Source organism: Oculina patagonica, chromosome 10 (genome assembly GCF_052425735.1).
Source record: "Oculina patagonica isolate OP01 chromosome 10, crgOcupat, whole genome shotgun sequence".
Taxonomy (NCBI): Eukaryota; Metazoa; Cnidaria; class Anthozoa; order Scleractinia; family Oculinidae; genus Oculina; species Oculina patagonica.
The window spans coordinates 17,253,196-17,275,752 of NC_135767.1; the positions used below are offsets into that span (position 1 = coordinate 17,253,196).

The 22,557-nt window shown below is 39.4% G+C and overlaps 3 protein-coding genes across 6 annotated transcripts in view; all 3 read right to left on the reverse strand.

Moving 5' to 3' along the window:
• LOC144628981 (CUB and sushi domain-containing protein 3-like) overlaps positions 1–22,557 on the reverse strand; it is a 732,439-nt gene that overhangs the window by 43,818 nt on the left and 666,064 nt on the right. The window lies entirely within an intron of this gene.
• The window catches only part of LOC144629002 (low-density lipoprotein receptor-related protein 2-like), a 118,437-nt gene that overhangs the window by 26,549 nt on the left and 69,331 nt on the right, over positions 1–22,557 (reverse strand). The gene's annotated exons all lie outside the window — the stretch shown is intronic.
• LOC144629026 (P-selectin-like) lies at positions 9,906–22,182 on the reverse strand. Of its 3 annotated transcripts, none has more exons than XM_078487182.1 (8): positions 22,024–22,182; positions 15,396–15,795; positions 14,183–14,586; positions 13,438–13,623; positions 12,424–12,612; positions 12,106–12,282; positions 11,211–11,393; positions 9,906–10,272 (listed from the first exon to the last, which is right to left on the reverse strand). In XM_078487182.1, the coding sequence occupies exons 1-8, from the start codon at positions 22,112–22,114 to the stop codon at positions 10,163–10,165; spliced, it is 1,740 nt and encodes a 579-aa protein (XP_078343308.1). In that variant the 5' UTR covers positions 22,115–22,182; the 3' UTR covers positions 9,906–10,162. The 3 variants fall into 3 exon arrangements, with proteins under 3 accessions (XP_078343308.1, XP_078343309.1, XP_078343310.1); XM_078487183.1 differs by lacking the exon at positions 22,024–22,182 and adding an exon at positions 18,366–18,527; XM_078487184.1 differs by lacking the exon at positions 12,424–12,612.

The window sequence follows — 22,557 nt, forward strand, 5'->3', positions numbered from 1 at the left end:
TTCTAGGGTGCGTTCGATTAAACTTATTCCGGAATGAAAATAATATCGGCTTGTCGCAGAATGGCCATTTCGCCCACATGACAATAAAACAATTACTCAGCTTATAGAAAAATGCCAGCGTGGTTTTTTGGGTGTGTTCTGAGGTGGACATCTGCACCACTCGACAAATCTTGCACGGGAGAGACACAAGTTAACTACTTTGCAAGTCGTCGGTGAGATCATCTGCACACTCTCCTCTACCAGCTGCTCCGGTTCTTTACTCTTTTTTCACATGAAGAAGTACTAAAAGGCTGGTAAGAATACAAGGTACTGGTTGTAAACTTACCTCTGCTAGGATCAAGAGCAATTCCCGATGGCTGATCACGGCTTGAAGAAATCAGAAAGCGTCTGTTATTCCCCTCTAAGTCTGAAACAGATATCGTATCATTGGTTCCACCAGTCCAGTACAACTGTGATGACCCCCATTCTACTGCCAACCCGTGACAATATGTTATGTAATTGTGGAGTACTGTGATATTCGTTCCGTCGATGTTAGCTCGCTTGATGTTTTCTTCTATCCAGTCAAACCAAAATATGTAGCCCAGGATGAAATGGACATCTATTGCGCCAGCATTTGATAAATTCGAGATAATCGGATAAATGACAGCATTGTTGTAATCCAAAGCTACTATCTCCGCTTGGGTTGAGACCAAGAGACATGGAGAGTAGCACGGGACGTCCAATGCTAAGGAGATATGGTAAATCAATCAGAATCAACTCAGATTGAAGAAAGAGCTTTATTATTCAACTATGACGTCGATTGACTGTATAAGGTATAAAGTTAAGGTTAAATAACAAACATTGTCCAAAATAATAATGAATCTTTCGAAGATGTCCCAGCGCCTTTTAAAGATTTCCGAATCATGGACGTCCGTACATTTTCACAACGCCAGCAATATTCTCGATAGTCTCGTATTTCTGTAATTTTTAAAAAAAAAATGTATGACGTCACTCGACCACAAGCAAACAGAAACGAAAAAAATTTGGACATAAAATAGTGCTTAAAAGAGAGCGGGATTTAACAGAGATTTGAACAGAGCTTTTATAATTGACATCTTAGTGTAGAGTATTGCTATACATTTCTGGTACTCGTCATATGTATTCTAACTCGCCCAGCTATGATTTCATTCGTTTTAATTTTATAGCCTACACGAGCTAATAAAAGTAACAAAAACATGACTTCCATCGTAGCTGTGGTACAGGGACAAGAAAACTGTTTCTTAAATCATTTGGCGTCTTAAGAGAGACTACCAGAGTCTCGCATTAAATTACTCATGAGCATGCTTATTAGCCTACATTTTTTGTCTTGTCGGTATTTTTTTTATATTTACGATCAAAATTCGAATCCACAGCTAGCGTTCTAGACCCAGTTGTTCACAAGATGCATAACGCTATCCACCGGATTGCGCAGTTTGTCTTGTTAATACTTATCCACTGGATAGCGATTTATCCGGTGGATAGCGTTATCCACCATTTGAACAACTGGGCCCCGAGCATTTGGTGCCGAAGTTAGATTTTTCTATGATCGATTATGAGCAACGAAGATAACTCGCATCAAAAAATAGCAAAAATGGTTCCGTTTATTTGAATAAAAAAATGCCGCTCTTTGCAAATTTAAGTTTTGGCCCCTATTACTTAAATTGTTAATATTCACCCATTAATGCTACTTACTCTTTCCAGAAGGGTTTGTAGTTGGTTTCGATGATGATTCAGTTGTTGGGTTTATGCTGGTTTCAGAAGTTGATGTGGGTGCGGTAGAGGTTGACGAAGGAAATATAACTTGTGGTGGGTTTGTTGTGTGTAGCACAGAGAGCAATGCCACGGACGTAGATGATGCGGACAATTTCAAAGTTGTTGTCGCATTGGACAATGCTACAGATGTTGACGCATAGGACAAAGATCGTGTTGCACTGGACGTTGCCACATATGTTTTTGTATTGGACAATCTTTCAAATGTTGTTGCACTGGACAATGCCACAGATGCTGTTGCGCTGGACAATGCCTCAGATGTTCTCGCACTGGACAATGCCACAGATGTTGTTCCACTGGACAATGCCACAGATGTTGTTGTACTGGACAATGCCACAGATGCTATTGTACTGGACAATGCCACAGATGCTGTTGTACTGGACAATGCCTCAGATGTTCTCGCACTGGACAATGCCACAGATGTTGTTCCACTGGACAATGCCACAGATGTTGTTGTACTGGACAATGCCACAGATGTTGTTCCACTGGACAATGCCACAGATGCTGTTGCGCTGGACAATGCCACAGATGTTGTCGCACTGGACAATGCCACAGATGTTGTCGCACTGGACAATCCCACAGATGCTGTTGCGCTGGACAATGCCTCAGATGTTCTCGCACTGGACAATCCCACAGATGTTGTTCCACTGGACAATGCCACAGATGTTCTCGCACTGGACAATGCCACAGATGTTGTTCCACTGGACAATGCCACAGATGTTGTTGTACTGGACAATGCCACAGATGTTGTTCCACTGGACAATGCCACAGATGCTGTTGCGCTGGACAATGCCTCAGATACTGTCGTACTGGACAATGCCACAGATGTTGTTCCACTGGACAATGCCTCAGATGTTCTCGCACTGGACAATGCCACAGATGTTGTTCCACTGGACAATGCCACAGATGTTGTTGTACTGGACAATGCCACAGATGTTGTTGTACTGGACAATGCCACAGATGTTGTTCCACTGGACAATGCCACAGATGCTGTTGCGCTGGACAATGCCTCAGATACTGTCGTACTGGACAATGCCACAGATGTTGTTGTACTGGACAATGCCACAGATGTTGTTGTACTGGACAATGCCACAGATGTTGTTGTACTGGACAATGCCACAGATGTTGTTGTACTGGACAATGCCACAGATGTTGTTGCACTGGGCAATGCCACAGATGCTGTTGCGCTGAACAATGCCTCAGATGCTGTCGTACTGGACAATGCCACAGATGTTGTTGCACTGGACAGTGCCACAGATGGTGTTTCACTGGACAATGTCACAGATGCTATCGCACTGGACAATGCCACAGATGCTGTCCCACTAGACAATCCCACAGATGCTGTCCCACTAGACAATCCCACAGATGTTGTTGTACTGGACAATGCCACAGATGTTGTTCCACTGGACAATGCCACAGATGCTGTTGCGCTGGACAATGCCTCAGATACTGTCGTACTGGACAATGCCACAGATGTTGTTGTACTGGACAATGCCACAGATGTTGTTGTACTGGACAATGCCACAGATGTTGTTGTACTGGACAATGCCACAGATGCTGTTGCACTGGACAATGCCACAGATGCTGTTTCACTGGACAATGCCAAAGATGCTGACGCATTAGACAATCCCACAGATGCTGTTGCACTGGACAATGCCACAGATGTTGTTGCACTGGACAATGCCACAGATGCTGTTTCACTGGACAGTGCCACAGATGTTGTTGCACTGGACAATGCCACAGATGTTGTTTCACTGGACAATGCCACAGATGTTGTTGCACTGGACAATGCCAAAGATGCTAACGCATTAGACAATCCCACAGACGCTGTTGAATTGGACAATGCCACAGATGGTGTTGTACTGGACAATGTCACAGATGCTGTTGCATTGGACAATGTCACAGATGCTGTTGCATTGGACAATGCCACAGATGCTGTCGCACTGGACAATCCTACAGATGCTGTTGCACTGGACAATCCCACAGATGCTGTTGCATTGGACAATCCCACAGATGCTGTCGCACTGGACAATCCCACAGATGCTGTTGCACTGGACAATCCCACAGATGCTGTTGCATTGGACAATGTCACAGATGCTGTTGCATTGAACAATGCCGCAGATGGTGTTGCACTGGACAATGCCACAGATGTTGTTGCACTGGACAATGCCACAGATGGTGTTGCACTGGACAATGCCACAGATGGTGTTGCACTGGACAATGCCACAGATGGTGTTGCACTGGACAATGCCACAGATGTTGTTGCACTGGACATTGCCACAGATGGTGTTGCACTGGACAATGCCACAGATGTTGTTGCACTGAACAATGCCACAGATGGTGTTGCACTGGACAATGCTACAGATGGTGTTGCACTGGACAATGCCACAGATGTTGTTGCACTGGACAATGCCACAGATGTTGTTGCACTGGACAATGCCACAGATGGTGTTGCACTGGACAATGCCACAGATGTTGTTTCACTGGACAATGCCACAGATGTTGTTGCACTGGACAATCCCACAGATGCTGTTGCATTGGACAATCCCACAGATGCTGTTGCACTGGACAATCCCACAGATGCTGTTGCACTGGACAATCCCACAGATGCTGTTGCATTGGACAATCCCACAGGTGCTGTTGCATTGGACAATCCCACAGATGCTGTCGCACTGGACAATCCCACAGATGCTGTTGCACTGGACAATCCTACAGATGCTGTTGCATTGGACAATGTCACAGATGCTGTTGCATTGGACAATGCCGCAGATGGTGTTGCACTGGACAATGCCACAGATGTTGTTGCACTGGACAATGCCACAGATGTTGTTGCACTGGACAATGCCACAGATGGTGTTGCACTGGACACTGCCACAGATGGTGTTGCACTGGACAATGCCACAGATGTTGTTGCACTGGACAATGCCACAGATGGTGTTGCACTGGACAATGCCACAGATGTTGTTGCACTGAACAATGCCACAGATGTTGTTGCACTGGACAATGCCACAGATGTTGTTGCACTGAACAATGCCACAGATGTTGTTGCACTGGACAATGCCACAGATGGTGTTGCGCTGGACAATGCCACAGATGTTGTTGCACTGGACAATGCCACAGATGTTGTTGCACTGGACAATGCCACAGATGTTGTTGCACTGGACATTACCACAGATGGTGTTGCACTGGACAATGCCACAGATGTTGTTGCACTGAACAATGCCACAGATGGTGTTGCACTGGACAATGCTACAGATGGTGTTGCACTGGACAATGCCACAGATGTTGTTGCACTGGACAATGCCACAGATGTTGTTGCACTGGACAATGCCACAGATGGTGTTGCACTGGACAATGCCACAGATGTTATCGCACTAGACAATGCCACAGATGCTGTTGCGCTGGACAATGCCACAGATGCTGTTGCACTGGACAATGCCACAGATGTCGTCGCACTTTGCAATGCCACAGATGTTGTCGCAGTGGACAATCTCACAGATGCTGTACTAGTCAATCCCACAGACGCTCTCACAGTTACATTAAATGTTGCGCTACGTGATACCGTAAGGGAACTCTGGCCTAAAGCATGTATGATTGAAAGAAATGAAAGAAACAAAAATAAGAAACCTCAATAGAGAAGGCGGAGTGCCACTCCAAACGCGTAAGAGCGCAAATATTGCATCGTTCCCGGCGAGGCAAAAGAACGAACATGTATGCATGTTAATGCACAAAGCACGAAAACATGAAAGTATATATCTGTTAATGTGTCCTCGGCTACTGATCTACACCTTTTTGTCCACAGGTCTGACGTACTTGTCAAGCGCCTTAATAAAAGCTTCCGCAAAATAAGTATTGTCCAGATGTACTTGCAAATTTACCATTCTCTTGCATTCTTTTATTCTTTGTTATGAAAAATAAAGCACCAAGAGTTTTTAAACGAAAAGTAATAAGTTTGCTTTGAATGCTAAATGCACCGCGTTATTGGTTTTGTTTAGAAATCCAATTTAGCCGCGGGGTGTTGTATGTTATAATCACGGTGTAATATTAGATGACAGAAAGACAGACAGACAGAAGGATAAAGTTCTTTGTCTTCTATCTCCCAAATAAGGTCATGTTTTTGCCATTGTTGGACGCGGAAACTAAACTACAAACACAGCACGATCAACGAACACAAGATACATTTAAAAGTTCCATATCAAGAAAAAAAATAAACTTGCGAAAACAAGCAATGTTCATGTGAAAAGAAACATTTCGTGAGATCCATACACAATATAGACTCGATTTCCGCCACTTTCTTGAGTCCGCGGGCTCATTTTCCCATACAGCGGCTGGTAAATGAGCGTATAAACAAAGTAGCAATTCAATCTCTCAAAATTAATTGTACATACACCCCGTGAAATGACCTCCATATTATGAATTTATCCTCATGTATAAAGTAAAACACGGACTTGTGCCCACTTATATAACAGGAATATTTAATACAGCCCCGAAACGATATAAACTGACGAACGCTGATTTTAATAATCCACGTTTTCGCACAGTACATATGGAAAACATTCTTTACGATATTTCGGGCCTTATTTATGGAACAAACTAGATTACAGTGACAGAGAGAAACCAAATGTCACGAGTTTTAAAAACAGTATTGGGAGAATAGACCTCACACGTCTTATACAAACTGAGTGTAAATGTGACATATGCAGCTAGGCCGCTATAGATTTTTAAATGTTAAATTTTAAATTTGTAATTCGCGCGCATCTTAACTGAATTTTTTTATCTTACACCTACTTTTATTATAAAATTTTACATTCCATTCTCATTTATTTATTTATTTATTCATTTAGTTATCTATTCATCTATGTAGTACGGTTTTTTTTTCTTTGAATTAATTTTAAGTGTAAATATTTTAAACTTTATGTAGCTTAGATAGATTTTAATGTAAATAGTGTCCCCAATTAGTTTTTTAAAGCTAAATACCTTGACACTATAATAAAGTATTTCATTTCATTCATTCATTCATTCATTCATTCAAGCATGTACAATCAAAACATTTAGCAGCTATAAAACTGCGCTGTTTTTGAAACAACATTTTGAACGTTTAAACTTTTAAGACGCTTCACTAGCTTCTGCATAATAGGGAGGGCCTCCCAGGAGGTCCACGTTCACTTGTTCCCAATACAATTTTCATTGTGTTCCCGTGTTCCCTGAAAGTATTTCTTCGATTTTGGTGTTCCCTGTAACCTAAAACATGCTATTGTTCCGTGTTCTCAGTTTTATTTTCCTTTTGTTTCCTTGTCCCCTAACAGATATTGGCCATGTTTACTTGTTCCCTGACAACCCTTAGAGAGCCTCAATAGTTGCTATCCAAGTTAAATCAGAGCTAGATAAACTGTGGTAAGTACCTCTTGGGAGAACCATACATAATTTAAAAAGCGTTTAGCAGCTAAAATATGCGCTGTTTTCGACACATAATTTGGAATGTTTCAACAACAGATTTTAGACGCTTCACTAACTTCTGCAAAATAGCTGCTATGCAAGTAAACGTTGTTTTATTGTTCAACGTCCACATATATAATTGAAATAAACCGATAGGGTACAAAACAACCGCACATGAAAGTAGACTTCCCATAGCTGGTATCGTGTCTAACTTTCAGACCCTCACCTTGATTTGAAATGAAGAGTTGATTCAATGTTTCGACCACGTCGAGAATGCACAACCAAACTCTTATTTAATTAAGTCATACAAAATTGGATTGACTAAAGAAACCTATGACTATAACATACCTGCCACAAGGCAAAGCGAAACGCTCAGCACAAGAAATGCTTTCATTTCTCTTCTTTAACCCTAATGGATAAGATCGTGCTAATGTTCAGTGTTGCCAAATTCACCGCCGAACGACTCAACAAAACTGCACGCCGTTTGCGTCGCAATAAAGGTTATGGTTATTACGAAGCAAAGCGTGACGAATTAGCATTCGAACAGGCTACCTAGTGGGGTAGAGGGCGAACAGAAAAGACGAAAAGACGAGCGCGTGCAACACCTTCCTACCCAGACCGCGCTGGGCCAGTATTGCTTCCCGATTTTTTCTCTCTATACCCACTGTTCCTTAGCTTGTTCGCAGAATAAGGAATCACAGACAACTGGAGTCCCTAAAAAGCCACCGAGTACTTGGAGTGCAAAATAAACCGTGCTTATTGGTCGTATTGTGAAAGTCAATTTAGACTTAAGGGTTGTATGTAATACTCGCAGTGTAATATTTCATGCATGAAAGAACATAAAGTTCTTTGTCTTCTTTCTCCCAAATAAGGTCATGTTTTGACCATCGCTAGACGCGGAAGCTAATCTTCATACACACCACCATTAGCAAACACAAGGTACACTTACAAATTTTATTATCAAGAACTGAGATGAATGCGCTTCAATCAATGTTTCAGAGTAACTCACTCACTCACTCACTCACAAAGAAATGTGGAAATTGAATACAGTCGACTTTCAATAACTCAAGCCTTCAAGGAAAATTGAAAAAAAGTTTGAGTTATCGGGAGTTGAGAACAAGTGACCGGAAATAAGTAAAATATGTAAATAAGTAAAATATACTGTTTTTCTATTCACACAATTTAACATAGAGAAGCCGAGTGAAATGGAAAAATACACTTCTAAATTACTATATAAATCTTAATTGTTTTGTCTTGGATAATTCAATAAATACAACACGTCTTTTTCTAATTTTGCATTTGATCAAACACGGCGAGCGAGCTGCATGAAACGAAAAAAAAGCCACAACGACAAGCAAGCAAGCAAATAGATACAATGTCCTATAATGTAGCTGACGAGCCAGCTCTACATACAACTAAGTGTTTTAATAGTGTAACTATTTTCGGCTTCTTTTTGGCATTCTGGTCAGTTAAGAAACATTTAGCACGTGCCAGAACTTCCTTCGCCCAGGGATGGTCTGTGGACGTCTATTCGCGTGCAGTGTGGTGGAGCCACGCCAAACTGTGAACTGCAGACTATATTTGGGAAGCTGTGTTGGCTGAGGACATCAAAACTGTAGGTACAGGGTAATGTGGAAAGGAAAAGCCGAGAAAACCTTGAGATGATGTAGGGTGACCCACGCCGTCCATCTGCTGTAGATGGAACAATATTGCGTTGACATATTTGCAGCTTTATCGGCAAGAACCGGAGAAATAACGCTCATAACCCTAACTAAGAAATGGAGTAACTGTTCTGGGGACTTTTCCATATCGGTGAGTTTAAAACATCTGAAAGAAAACATACAAAACAAGGCACAAACAAAATGATTTACAGATCGAAGCACAAAAAGAAACAAGCAACAAGAATTTGTACTCTTTCCACAAACCAAATAAAGTTTAGTAAATAATAAAGATGGTAAATTTCAAGCTCGGTGATAAATAGTGAAGAAATTATTCAACATGACACGAGCGTGGGACAAAGAAAAAATCTGAGTTCCCGACGGGAATCGAAATCATCAAAATGATTTCGACATTGCTGCTCCTAGCAGTATGCAGGAAGCGTGTCACATATCAACCTAGTAAATGGCCTAAGCTCATAACGAGTCTCTCGTAGCTCAGTTGGTTAGAGCGCCCAACCGGTATCTGGGAGGCCATGGGTTCAATTCCCGTCGGGGACTCAGATTTTTTCTTTGTCCCACGCTCGTGTCATGTTGAATAATTTCTTCGCTATTTATCACCGAGCTTGAAATTTACCATCTTTATTATTTACTACACATTTGATGATTTCGACATTGCTGATCCTAGCAGTATGTAGGACGCGTGTCACATATCAACCTAGTAAATGGCCTAAGCTCATAACGAGTCTCTCGTAGCTCAGTTGGTTAGAGCGCCCAACCGGTATCTGGGAGGCCATGGGTTCGATTCCCGTCGGGGACTCAGATTTTTTCTTTGTCCCACGCTCGTGTCATGTTGAATAATTTCTTCATAAATAAAGTTTGTTCAAAATAAGCATTAAAACCTCAACAATTGAATAAAAATTAAAATGTGGATAAAACGGGATTCCCCGAGGTTAAAATTGTTTTTAACTCACGAAGTTTCGGACAATTACTGTCCTTCTTCAGGTAGCTGCAAAGAGTTGTCGATTTTTATTCAATTGTTTTTTTTTTGTTATGAGAGGTCTAAAAAGCTTCAGATAAACTATTAGAAAACCTCACCAGAAACTAGCTTTTCAAGCTGTTTTCAGCAGGCGTTAAGCTGACTTAGTCGCCTCACATAACTCAATGGAAGATCACACGGCTGCCACTCACCTTCATTCTCAACTCACATTGATGTGGGACCGTTACCTAGGCAACTTCTCCGATTGGCATCTCCCATTACTTACCACCAGGCATTGCCTTTCTCACTCCAGGCGATCTGGACTGGGAGCTAGCTGTAGGTACGTTTTCCTCCTAGAAGCTGACTTACGAAACAGTAAGATTGACGCTCTGTGAAGCTTTATGTCACTGCAAACTGATCTTTAAAACACAATCAGTACATGTCTCTGTACAGCTAAACACAGTTATAATAAATAGGTTACGCCATGCACAATTCCCAGCGAATAATTCATATGTTATTTAATGTAGTCCTTTCAAGAACAATTCCGAAGCATTTCTTGTAATCAAAACAGAGGGCAACCTGGAAACAATCCATTGAAAACAATACTGAACCTCATACTCGCGACTTTCTTAGATAGTCCTATTACTGATTTAATATAAAAATTCTTTTAGTTGAACAATACATCGACACAAAATTTGTCACAAATAGTTGTTACCTTTTAATATCAATGTTATTGATAAAAAAGAGGCAACAATAGTAAATGTATCGTCACTGTGTCTCATTTCGTAGTACATCGCGAAATAGAGATCCAGTGACGACATTAGATGGAGCGACGATCGCAGATTGATTAAATATATCTTACAACCATCTCCAATCGATTGATTCATGCATCTCAAGGATGCATAACATCGACCGTGTAGCCACAGAGACTGATGCAACGATTGTAGATTAACTATATATCGCGATCTGAAATCGAAGCAAACGAGAATATTGATTGACGATGCTGTATCTTGAGCAGTATTGATTCAAGATCGCCAAGCCATATTAGGTGACTTGGTGTGTCAATTTAGCAACGGTTCAACGCCAAAAAAGTTCAAAACCATCAATATCGAAACAGAGACATCTGATTGACATACGAGTCATCAAAACTGTAAAATGAATAACACAGTCTTTTTAGATAATAGAAAGAGAAAAAACAATGATGGATGGAAGCTTTTTAAAGAGTTTATTAGTTATTTTCCATGCATCGCATATCTCTTTTTAAAGTAAAAGTACCACAAACCACGAATAATGAATCAGGTTAATTTTCATGACCTGGTACATGAAGTTTAATTGACAAACTTTTGTAATACCTGTACAGACAAGGTCATTCCCACTCCAAGTTCCATTTTCTGTACATCTTCTAACTGTTGAACCAGACGCTTCAGATCCTTCCTTACAAGAAAACCTGCACACTGTGTCATATAATATCTCTGTTGTGTTACATCCCAGTAGCTCTCCATTGGTCGGTGGTGATAACGTTGGACACGTGACAGCTAAATGAGAAATAAATCAATGGTTTGCGCGATTGTAACATCACGTTGCCAAGTGTCACGAACAATATGAAGAGATGATCCAGCTACAGATCACTCACAGTTGCTTTGTGGAACGAACAAACGAACGAACGAACGAACGAATGAATGAACGATAGAACGAAAGAACGAAAGAACGAAAGAACGAAAGAACGAAAGAACGAAAGAACGAAAATACAAAAAGAACGAAAGAACGAAAGAACGAAAGAACCAAGGAATGTGTGTTACTTTATTAAAGTGTCGGGGAGGTCGCTTGCAAAGCTTATTGTGAAAACTCTTCTACAAGAAGATAAAACTGGATTAAATTTACAATGAAAAAAAGAAAGAGATTTCTTTCAACTAAAAGACTTATATAAAGACATATGTCAGGGCATTATCATCGGTTGAAAATATTAAAACACACTTCCTTCCCTGAGATTTAGCGCCAAACATCAAATGAAAAATACGCTTCATCGCCTCGAACAATCTTCAACGTATTCTTTAAGGGTTTTAGAAATGAAACTTCAAAAACAACTGACCAAAAAGATAGATCTGCATGTTTCTAGTTCTCATCGTTTCTGACCTGCTAATGTGTTTGAAAAAGAAAAAAATAATAATGATAAGAAAGGTTATATAAAGTTATACTTTTTTTAGGAAAACCATAAATGACGTTTCTTTGCATTATATACAAGCTTGCCTTCGCATCGAGGCTGCGTGCCGGTCCATGATCCATCACTGTTGCACTGTCTAATATTTGAACCAATCAGATCGTAGCCTCTTTCACAAGCGAATTCGCATGCGTCACCTGGCAACCGGGTGCATGATCCGTTCATTCTTACATTAGGAGCAAGTTGAAGGGGTTCACAAATGATTCCTATTGATATAAAAAATAAAAAATAAAAAAATTACTCTCTTTTCTGTACATAACCAAAAAGCTCTGCCACACCTCACGGCCTATACTTGATAAGAATGTTTAAACAATGTAGAATTTTCACAAGTATTTTTTTACACGTACTTTTACAAGAAAATTCTCCACCATTCCAAAGTCCATTCTCTTGGCATCTTCGTACGCTTGAGCCGCTGGCTTTATGGCCATCAATACACGAGAACCTACAGACTGTGTCATACGGGTACTTTGTTGCATTCCCAGTGCAGCCATGTCGCACGCTATTAAACGGTAAAGGCAGTGCTGGACAATTGACAACTTTGAAACGAAAAAAGAATGGCACAATTATTTGGCGCTTTGTTTCCATTTAAAAACAATCCATTAATCTGTTGTTATTTATAGATATTTCCTTAAGACTTTTATAGAACTACACCTGTCGCACCTGTCAATCAAACACGCCAAAATACCTCAAATCAATCAAAGCTTGCGGCCAAACTTTACATCTGATAGCAAGCGCAAGAAGAGCTTCATAAACCCAGTCAAGGTTTGGTTTTGATTTTGCATCTGATTGGCTAGTAAACGACATGATTGTTCAAATTTGTTGGGCTTGTTTGGTAGCAAAAGCAAGCCAAGCTCTTCAAGAGAACTTTAATTGGTTGGAAGAACTTATGCAACGTTGTCCATTAACCAATCAGACTGAACATGTGCTTTTTTCCCCGTCAATGTGTTTTGATTTTTAGGTCGGGCAGCAGCTCTCGCAAGATCTCTTATGATTGGCTCTTTGGTACAACAATAGAACAAGCAACAGGAACAATGCTCCTAGCTCCTAAACAACTGCAAGTAACTGCTACACTAGAGGATCAGTAGAATCGCAATTTTTCGGTTTTGGCTTTATAATGTCATTAAACAGCCACTTTATTCAAAATGAATTATTCGTACATGTACACTAATACATATTTTAAAAATTTGTAAGCCAGGGTGAAGCCGTATAAACAATGCTTTAAAAATGTCGTCCTTAATATACACAATGATAATTCAACATATTATGAGCTGATGTTGAAGACATTGCATTTTTACAACAAGATTCTTAGAATAAGGCATTACTGTTTTGTCTACTAATATTACAAGCGTTGTGATGCGTACTTTGGCAAGTGAGGTCTTGTCCACTCCAAGTTCCATTGTGTTGACATCTTCTCACTTTAGAACCAGACCCTATAAAACCATTATTACACGAGAACTGACAGACTGTATCATAATACATTGTTGCATTCCCTGGGCATCCAAGTCTTGTTCCATTGGACGGTGCAGGTAAAGCTTGGCACGTAATTACTATAGTGGAAAAAAAAGGAAAAAAGAAAGGTCCATATTATCGATGGGTGACAAAAAGGGTTATAAATAACTGTAAAGAGAGATATATATATAACCTTGAAAATGGAAATATTATATGTAATACTACTGACGTTACGTTCGCGGGATTATATTTATTCAAACGTTTTCAGTTTCAAAAGGTACAAGCTTTTCTGTTTTTGTTTCGTCTGCCGATTGAATACTTTCTGAACTGTAAACATGCTTATAGATGAGAGAGTTCACTTGGTGATTTTTAAGAGTGTGACGCAAGTGGAAACTACCCTCTCGAAATACAATTGAATACCAAAATAATCGAACTTAAATTACGACACTTTAAAGTCATATTGACTCCATTATCAGAGAGATAAGTCCTATAGAGAGATAAGTCTTCCAAAGATCTGCCAAGTTACCCCAAGACATTCGAAGATTTCCAAAGTTGATTGGAAGTCTTCCGAAAATTAAATTGACTTGAAAATTTGGTTAGGCCTATCAATCAGTTAGATTAAAACAAATGTATAGCTTGTATATTTCCAGTTCATACCTGGTGATTGCCGGGAACTGTCATAAGCTACAAGCCCCATAACTACATCGATGCCTTGGAATACAAGACCACTCATAATTGTTCCATTGGCAAGCGAGGCGTTAATTTTGTAAATCCCATCAGTAGCCCATTCAGAAAAGAATAAAGACGAAGAAAGGAAAGTCACTCCAAAAACATGTATGCCACTTTGTTGAAAGAGTAATTTTCTATTGTTGCCATGGTAATCGATACATTCTACTCTGTCCGTCCCTGCATCCACCCAGAAGAGAAGTCTGTTTCGGCGGTCAAGATCAATCCCGTTTGGCCATTGAAGATTGGACGTTACTATGGCAACACGTTGCGTGCCTGATAAAGTGGCTCTCTCAATCTTTGGAGTTTGTCCCCAGTCTGTCCAGAACATTGACCTGTTGGGTGACAAACATTACAATAATTTAACAGCCAGCAGGCTCTTCAATCTCCCTTTTTCTCATTTTTCCCATGCTATATTGGTAGAGCCTGGTCCAAACAAAGCTACATATGTTAAGGCAAAGCCGCACTGAATATATTAACTGAAGACAATATTTATACCATCTCTGTTACGTACTGCGCAGACTCGGGGTTTGTTTTCGTTTTTGTTTTCAATTTGTTGAAACGTTACACTTCGGTGACAGCATACATGAAGTTTTTTAGTCCGCCATTACGGTTCGTTTCGTTCAAGAATTTCCGATGAGCTGAAACGTCGATTTAAAATAGCGTCAAGGTTGGTTCTTCTACTCGTTATTATTTGTTCTGCTAGGATATCTGGCGTTAATAATGAAGAAAAAGGTAAGTTTGTCACGGAGTTTTTAGTTTTGCTTGTAAACATTCCTTCGTGCGAGGCTCACATAAACATTGCAGCCGCGGTTGCGCAGTACGGACTGGAATTCATCTTTAATCTTTGTCAGGGATTTTATTCCAAATGGATTCGATAAAACTTCATTTGTGCACCAGGGAAGCAAAATCCACCTGGGTCTGTCTTTCTTAGTACTTCATCAGGGGAAATTTGTTTTATCTTATATTAAATTTCTATGCTAAAAAAAATCTAGTGAATGTATATGAAGGCGCTACATAGTTGTATAGACATTGTGGCCCTATCTTTCCTAACCTCGATAAATTGAACGGACCGAAGTAATAAGAAATTAAACCACATCAAGTAAAACCAGGAAAACGCTGAAGTCTCCACCATTAAACTTACCCATAGTTAGGATCGAGAGCAATTCCTCTTGGCTTGTCGAGATTTGAAGAAACCAGAATACGTTTGTTATTGCCCTCTAAGTCCGATACAGATATCGTATTATTTGTTGTATCAGTCCAGTACAATAGCGATGAGTTCCACTCCACTGCCAGTCCGTCGCAAAGTCCTGTGTTATTATGGATCACTTTAATACTTGATCCGTCGACGTTTGCTCGCTTAATGTTTAGTTCTGTTACATCACTCCAAAATATGTAGCCCAGGCTGTAATGGATATCTAAGGCGACAGCTCTTGATAAACCGGAAATGACTGGATGGGATGTGACATTGTTATAATCCAAAGCCCTTATCTGCGTTGCGATTGATACTAGAAGACACGGAGAGTTGCATGGGACAACCAAAGCTAAAAAGATAGAGGAAAATAAAAGATAAACAATCCTAAATAAAATCATGACCACAAGTCTTCCAGGGACTTACATAAAAAAAGGACAAAAGGCTTATTGCGGTTTTCAGTGAATTGCGAACTCTTAAAGTGCCTATGAAGTAAAAATTAATTAATGCTCAAATGAAAGACTTTTACAAATAAAGAAGAATGGCGTTTACCATTTTGAAATATCTTCTTTCGTTTAGGAGATATTCACGTTTTTGTGTTATGCAAATGAGGAAAGTGATGACGTCATAAATTGTTCCACTAAAAGATAGATCACAAAATCAAGGATATCTCTAAAAATATAAAGGTGATATTTCTGAAACTTGGCATCAGTAGTGACCTTTCTTAAAGGTGCAAGATGGCTCATACTATGACGTAACCATGGCAACACTCTTGGTTCCAGGCTCTTTCTGACATAAACCAAATATCTCAATTTGCAACCCTTTAAAGTGGTACAGAGGGTCCAGCTTGGAACACACATAATGCCCTATTACCCTAACTCTCCTCATTAGCTTGTTGGGAGTGGATCATCTTTGATTAAGCAAAATTTGGGGATATCAGTATTAATTAAAATAGGTATTTGCAGCAAAACTGTTGCCATGGCAACGGCACGACAGGTGTCATTTTGTCTTTTGTAGTGAACATTAATCGTGCCAAGTTTGAAGAACTCAGCTCAAATAGTCCAAGAGATATTCTTGATTCAATGCTTCATCTTTTTGTGGAACAATTAATGACGTCATCACTTCGCTCATTTGCATAATATAAAAACGTAAATATCTCTAAAACAAAAAAAGATATTGCAAAAAGGAAAACGCCATTCTTCTTTACTTTGAAAAGCCTTTAAAATAAACAGAAATTATTTTTTACTTCATAGGCACTTTAAAATTCAATCCTTGAGCAACGGTTTACGCCATAATTTTGATTGTCGGCAGCGACAAACGCAATCGTTAGCTGGATTTTGAATTTCAGAGTTCTTATATCAATGAAAACCGCAATAAGGGAATAACCTTGAAAACTATGAAATCATAGCTTGGTTTTTGTAGTGTATTCTTGGTAGTAGTATTTCGCAATGTTTTCCAATAATCCTTTGCAAGCTGGATCGGATAGCAAAGAAAACTCTAATAACACGATGAAATTTGCCATTTTCCGTGGACTTTGTCTGTCAAATATAGTATATATAAAGGTTTAGTTTGGTCTGTCGGGGCGGAGCCTCCCCGCATAAAATATATTTTAAGCAGCCTCCCCCTCCCCCCGAGAAATGGAGGAAAAAATTAGTAATTTTGAGTGTGAGCAATGAACAGTTTCGAAACAGTGCACCCTTAATTGAAGTATCTCATTATACTTCATTTAAAAACACTGTTTTTATTTTGATTTTGCCATTTACAGCCCCCTGACCGCAAAAGCATGCAAACATTTCAAATTAAATGTTAAACAAACTGCACGACACTTAGTTGAAAATATATTAAAGCTCAGTCGGCATCGTTGTTAATTAAATAGCGCGTCTACAATGAAACTCGTGAAGTTTTTTTTTCCGCCGAATACAGGGTTATGTTTTCACTACCGTCAATTTGTACGCTGAAACTGAAACACAACACAGTTATATTTAACAATTAGAATAGAGCTAGAGTTTTCTACCGATAAACGAAAAATCGACGAGGCGCTGCACAATCGCGCATAGAAAACGAGGGCAAGTTGTCTATGTTTTAGAACGACCTCTAAAGGACTGTAGTCTAAAACTTACAATTTTATGCACTTTTTAACATAAAATCTAGAATAGCTGTCATTGTTTTAATTACAAGCAACGCGCGCGCGGTTGTGAATGGAAAACCTGGAAACCAATCAGATTCACTGATTTCCACAAGAACACGTATCAATTTCTGATAACAAATGCACTAGATCCTTGCAAGTCTTATTATTATTAATAAATAAATAAATAAATAAATATCAATAAATAAATAAACTTGCGAAATCAAGCAATGTTTATACGAAAAGAAAAGTATCATGAGATATATAAATACATGTAATGTGGAAATTGAATCTCTTAAATGTAATGATGCATAAATCCGGTGTATTACTCAGATTACTAACTGATGACTGCAGATTATGAATCCAAACTCAAGTTAAATTAGAAAAGCTGTGGAAAATACCTTTTGTAAGATCTAAATTACAGTCATGTATAATCAAAAAGCGTAAAGCAACCAAAAAATGCGCTGTTTCCGAAACAGAATTTTGAACGTTAGCTAACGTTTCAACATCAGATTTTAGACGCTTCACTAACTATTGCATAATAGTTGGTATCCGAGATTTTTTTGTTTTGTTATACGAACACATATATAATCGGGAAAAAAGATTGGGTACATGAAAACAGTGCATTTAACGGAATTTCCAAATAAAGCAAGCATCGTGTCTAAGTTGCAGACCCTTACCTTGAAATGAATAGTGGATTCAATGTTTCGATCACGTCGAGAATGCAAAGCTAAACAATTAATTAATTAAGCCGTGCAAAACTGGATTGACTAAACCAAGCTATAAATATAACATACCTTCGACAAGGCAAAGCGAGATGCACAATACAAGAAAGGCCTTCATGTCTCATTCGTAACCCTTATGGGTATGCTCGTGCTAAAAACACAACGTTCAGTGCTGCCAAATTAACCGCCAACCGACACAATCGATGCCTTCCAAGGGGTAAACGCAACGCTGGATCATGGTGACAAAGGAATTTCTAAACAACGAAACGCGACATGACAACACCATTAAAGACGACGGCGACACAATAAATGCTACAAAACTGACAGCGGCATGATTGAAAGATGTCCGCTTACGGATAATAGCTAAAAATTATTAAGTAAATATACCGTACGAAAAATATCGCATGGAAGCGACTAGCTCAGCCTCGCTCAGACTAGTTTTTAAAACTTCTCATGCCAATTGAGCCCACATGCCCCTATACACAGGTTTGTCACTCTTGGTTAATTTTTGCTTATCATGATAGAAGTGCGGCTAAGGTCCTCTGACAAAAACTATATTTCTCGTTAAAAGAGCTTTATCAAGGATTTTACCAGATTTCTGAACAGCCAAAATTGTCGTTGGAGACCTCAAAATAATGGTCTATGAAAGTTGCTATAATTTTATTTATTAACGCACTGAAACTGAAACAACAATGAAATTAAATTTGGTAATATGCTGACGATACAACACGTATTTTGGATTGTTCGAGAGAAGCTTTTTCTTCAGCCCTAAACATGCTAGATCAATTTAGTAAAACTTCCAGACTCAGATCGAATGACAAGAAAAGAGAAGATCTCGGGATAGGTGCCAGCATTGGCCGGCAACGACAAACTCATTTTGCAAGGAAAGGACTTTAAATTGCCGAAATTTAAAGTGAAAACATTAGGACTGTTAGTCGAACCTGAATTGTCTGCACTTCTAAATTATAATGAAAAGATAGAAAAGGCTAAAGAAACCCTAAGTTGATGGAGGTGCCGTATGCTAACTCTGTTAGGGAGAATCACGTTGCTAAAATCTTTATCGCAACAATTTGTTTATTTTCTATCACCTTTGCTATCAAATTAATGAAATAATACACTGTTTTATCAATTTCTTTGGAATGGGAAGGGGAATAAAATCTACCGTCTCCCTTTGAAGGTTGGATTTTCCGCTGGCAAGAAAAAACAAATAAAACCCGAGGCGACGCGAAGCAGTGATTACACTCGATTTTGGGTCCATGGCCTGTACCCAAACTAACATTGTGCTGGGCCTGCATGGGACCATGTGGTTCTGGCAAACACCATTTGGAATATGAAAGCCAGCTGCAAAGCCGTTAAAACTAAGGATCTCAGGCGCTGGTCTAAATTATTCAGCTGTCCTGCCCTGCTCTGTGCCCTGTGTTTGTCGCGTGCCAAAACAGCATGCCTGCTCTGCTATTCTGCTTTGTTTCGAGTGCGTTAGCAACGTGCACAAGGCCCCATTACCCTTTTTGTCACGCTATTACCTGAAACAAAACAACACTTCCTTTTTGGGGGCTCCATAGGCTGCCCAAAACGGATATGCCCCCCTTCTTCCCCCCCCCCCCCACCCCTCCAAAATCTGGTCTTTTTACACCTCTTTTAATAAGCGTTCAGTCGCCAACGTGTTATATGCCAAGCAAAATCTTTTCAATATGCCAAAAACGAAATTGTGACCTGTGTATGGAAAGACTGGGTCAACCTTCAAAGGAAAATCACTCACAAAAAAAATAACATTATCTGCTAGAGACGCGTAATTATGCCGCTCTACATTTCTAGCACTCGTGATTTCATTCTTTTAATTTTATAGTCTGCACGAGGTAATAAAAGTGATTACAACATGACTTCGCTTATAGCTGTGGTACAGCCAGGGACAACAGCAACTGATTCTTAAATAATAGAGTACCGGATCGAGTTGAGTCTCGAATTACACAACTCATAAGCATGTTTATTAGCCCACATTTTTTGCCTTGTCCGTATTTGTTTCTATATTTACGTTTCAGATCCGAACCCAGAGCTAGCGTTCTGGACCCTGTTGTTCAAAAGATGGATAAGCAAACGCTATCCACCGAAAAGATCTCTATCCGGATAGCGCAGTATGTCTCGTTGACACATATCCACAGGATAGCGATTTATCTGCATGGTGGAACAACTGGGCCCTGAGCATACGGTGTGGAAGTTAGATATTATAAATAACGAAGCATATATCGCATTAAAAAAGCAAATTTGGTTCCGTTTATTGAAAACAAGTTCCGCTCCCTGCATATCTTAGTTTTGCTCCATTACTGAAATTGTTAATATTCACCCATTAACGCTACTTACTCTTTCCAGAAGGGGTTGTAGGTTTCATTGTTGGTCTCACTGATGATTCATTTTTTGGGTTTGTGCTTGTCTCAGAAGTTGAGGTACTGTAGGTGCGATAGAGGTTAACAACGGAGATATAACTTGTGGTAAATTTGTTGTATGTGACCCTGTTAGCAATGCCACGGATAAAGATGAAAAATAATTTCAAGTAAAATAGTGATATACGTCTACCCTAAACCAGACGGGAAACGAGGAAACAAACAACTGAAACATATCATAGGCTGTTTTAAAATACCTAAAACTTTGTATATTTTAGAGTTAACAAACAAGCGTACGTTTCCCAACACAAATCCTTATATTTCGACGCTCATAATTCGAGTTTGGGCTATCAGGGGTGACATCAGTTGACGTTTACGAAAATAAACACGAAACGTTTATCCAAGTGTAGTGATCAAGTGTAAACATGGCATCGATGGAAGTATAACCACCCAGAATATACCTGGATGCGACAAAAAACGTTTCCACGACTTTACTGAGATAAACTGATAAAAACCTTATAGTCAATACCAACAACATTTTATAAGCTATATTTTTACATTTTTAAAACATCCTTTTCATTCCCTCTACAATTTTAGTGCTACATTGCCTAAACAAAAATCCAGGAAACTGTTTATAGCACATTTATCTGCACGAATAGACCATATTTACGCATATTTTGCAATGAAAAACATGATTTGGATGGCAACTTGTTCCCAAAAACAAAAACAGAAAAAAGCATGCCCGTTATTACCGAAATTATAATTTCGGAATTATTTTCACAAGCTGCAGACTAATTTGCGTCATATTGGATTGATTCCAGCATTCAGTTTGGCTTTTATTGTCAGATTTGTTGTCTTAATAAATTCTCATCATTCTTTCCAACATCGTATCCACTATAGCGAGGGCATACTGTATGTGCATAAAACGTACCAAAATGAATATGTTATTAAATGAATTTCACCGGCATTAGATCTAGCAACTTCATGGCAAGACACAGTCTTGCATCGAATGAGAAAAATAGTGAAATACTCGGTCTAAATTCCTGGGTATCCGGATACTTTCTTAGTTTGTTTCCTTCTTGCTTGCCCACAGAGAAAGAGCTATAGCTATGTCACGCAACTGAAAACTTAAACTAAATCACCTAATGTTTCAGACCGGTTTAGTACCTATATTCTATATAATTTATCGATTTTGCTTGGATTTTAAAATTCAAACGTCCCTCAATAGGTCGATACTACGTTTTATGACTATGTACAGACATGAAAATCAAATCTATATTAAAGCCAAACTCGCGCGCATATGAGATATAAACAAGACTAGGGAAGGAACATCAAACAGACATCATCCTTACCTGACGAAGCACATACGATGTTGCGAAGACAGGCGAGCTTCAAGATGTAAACTGTGCATAGCAACAGGAAAACTCTTCTACGTGCCTCCATAACTGCTTTGTTATGTACACCGATGTTTCCTTCGCTTTGATAACATTTCGAGCCCGAATATCGAGGTCAAGTAGCGGGGACCACGGAGGAGCGAGTAGAGGGGAGGGGTAGGTGGGAACAACCTTTAGTCTTGCACATGTATCTGCATCTGTGATGTTTGTGCGGTCAAAATCGCCAAATTAAAGTTCTCTGCTAATCATGGAACTTGTTTATAAGCAAATAACCCCTAAACAAAACTGTGGCACTTAAACTATTTTACTCCGATATGATTGTTGTTGCTATCGTTTTGGAGAAAAAAGGGTTGTTATGTTTTTTAGATGTTTTTAATAAGTATTAAAATAAGCTTCGCCCTCAAATAATCACTCCATCATAACGTCGAAAAACTTAATTAGCGCCACTGCGCTTTTTCGAGTAAATACGGTATGCTAGCGTTTTATACGCGT

What these genes read in the sequence shown, in the direction of transcription:
- LOC144629026 (XM_078487182.1), bottom strand. Translation starts at nt 22,114, where the DNA reads ATGGAGGCACGTAGAAGAGTTTTCCTGTTGCTATGCACAGTTTACATC. An exon ending in CAGTTCCCGGCAATCACCAG is followed by an intron (nt 13,624 to 14,182) that starts GTATGAACTGGA and finishes TTTCCACTATAG; the next exon opens with TAATTACGTGCCAAGCTTTA. An exon ending in TGGAGAATTTTCTTGTAAAA is followed by an intron (nt 12,283 to 12,423) that starts GTACGTGTAAAA and finishes TTATATCAATAG; the next exon opens with GAATCATTTGTGAACCCCTT.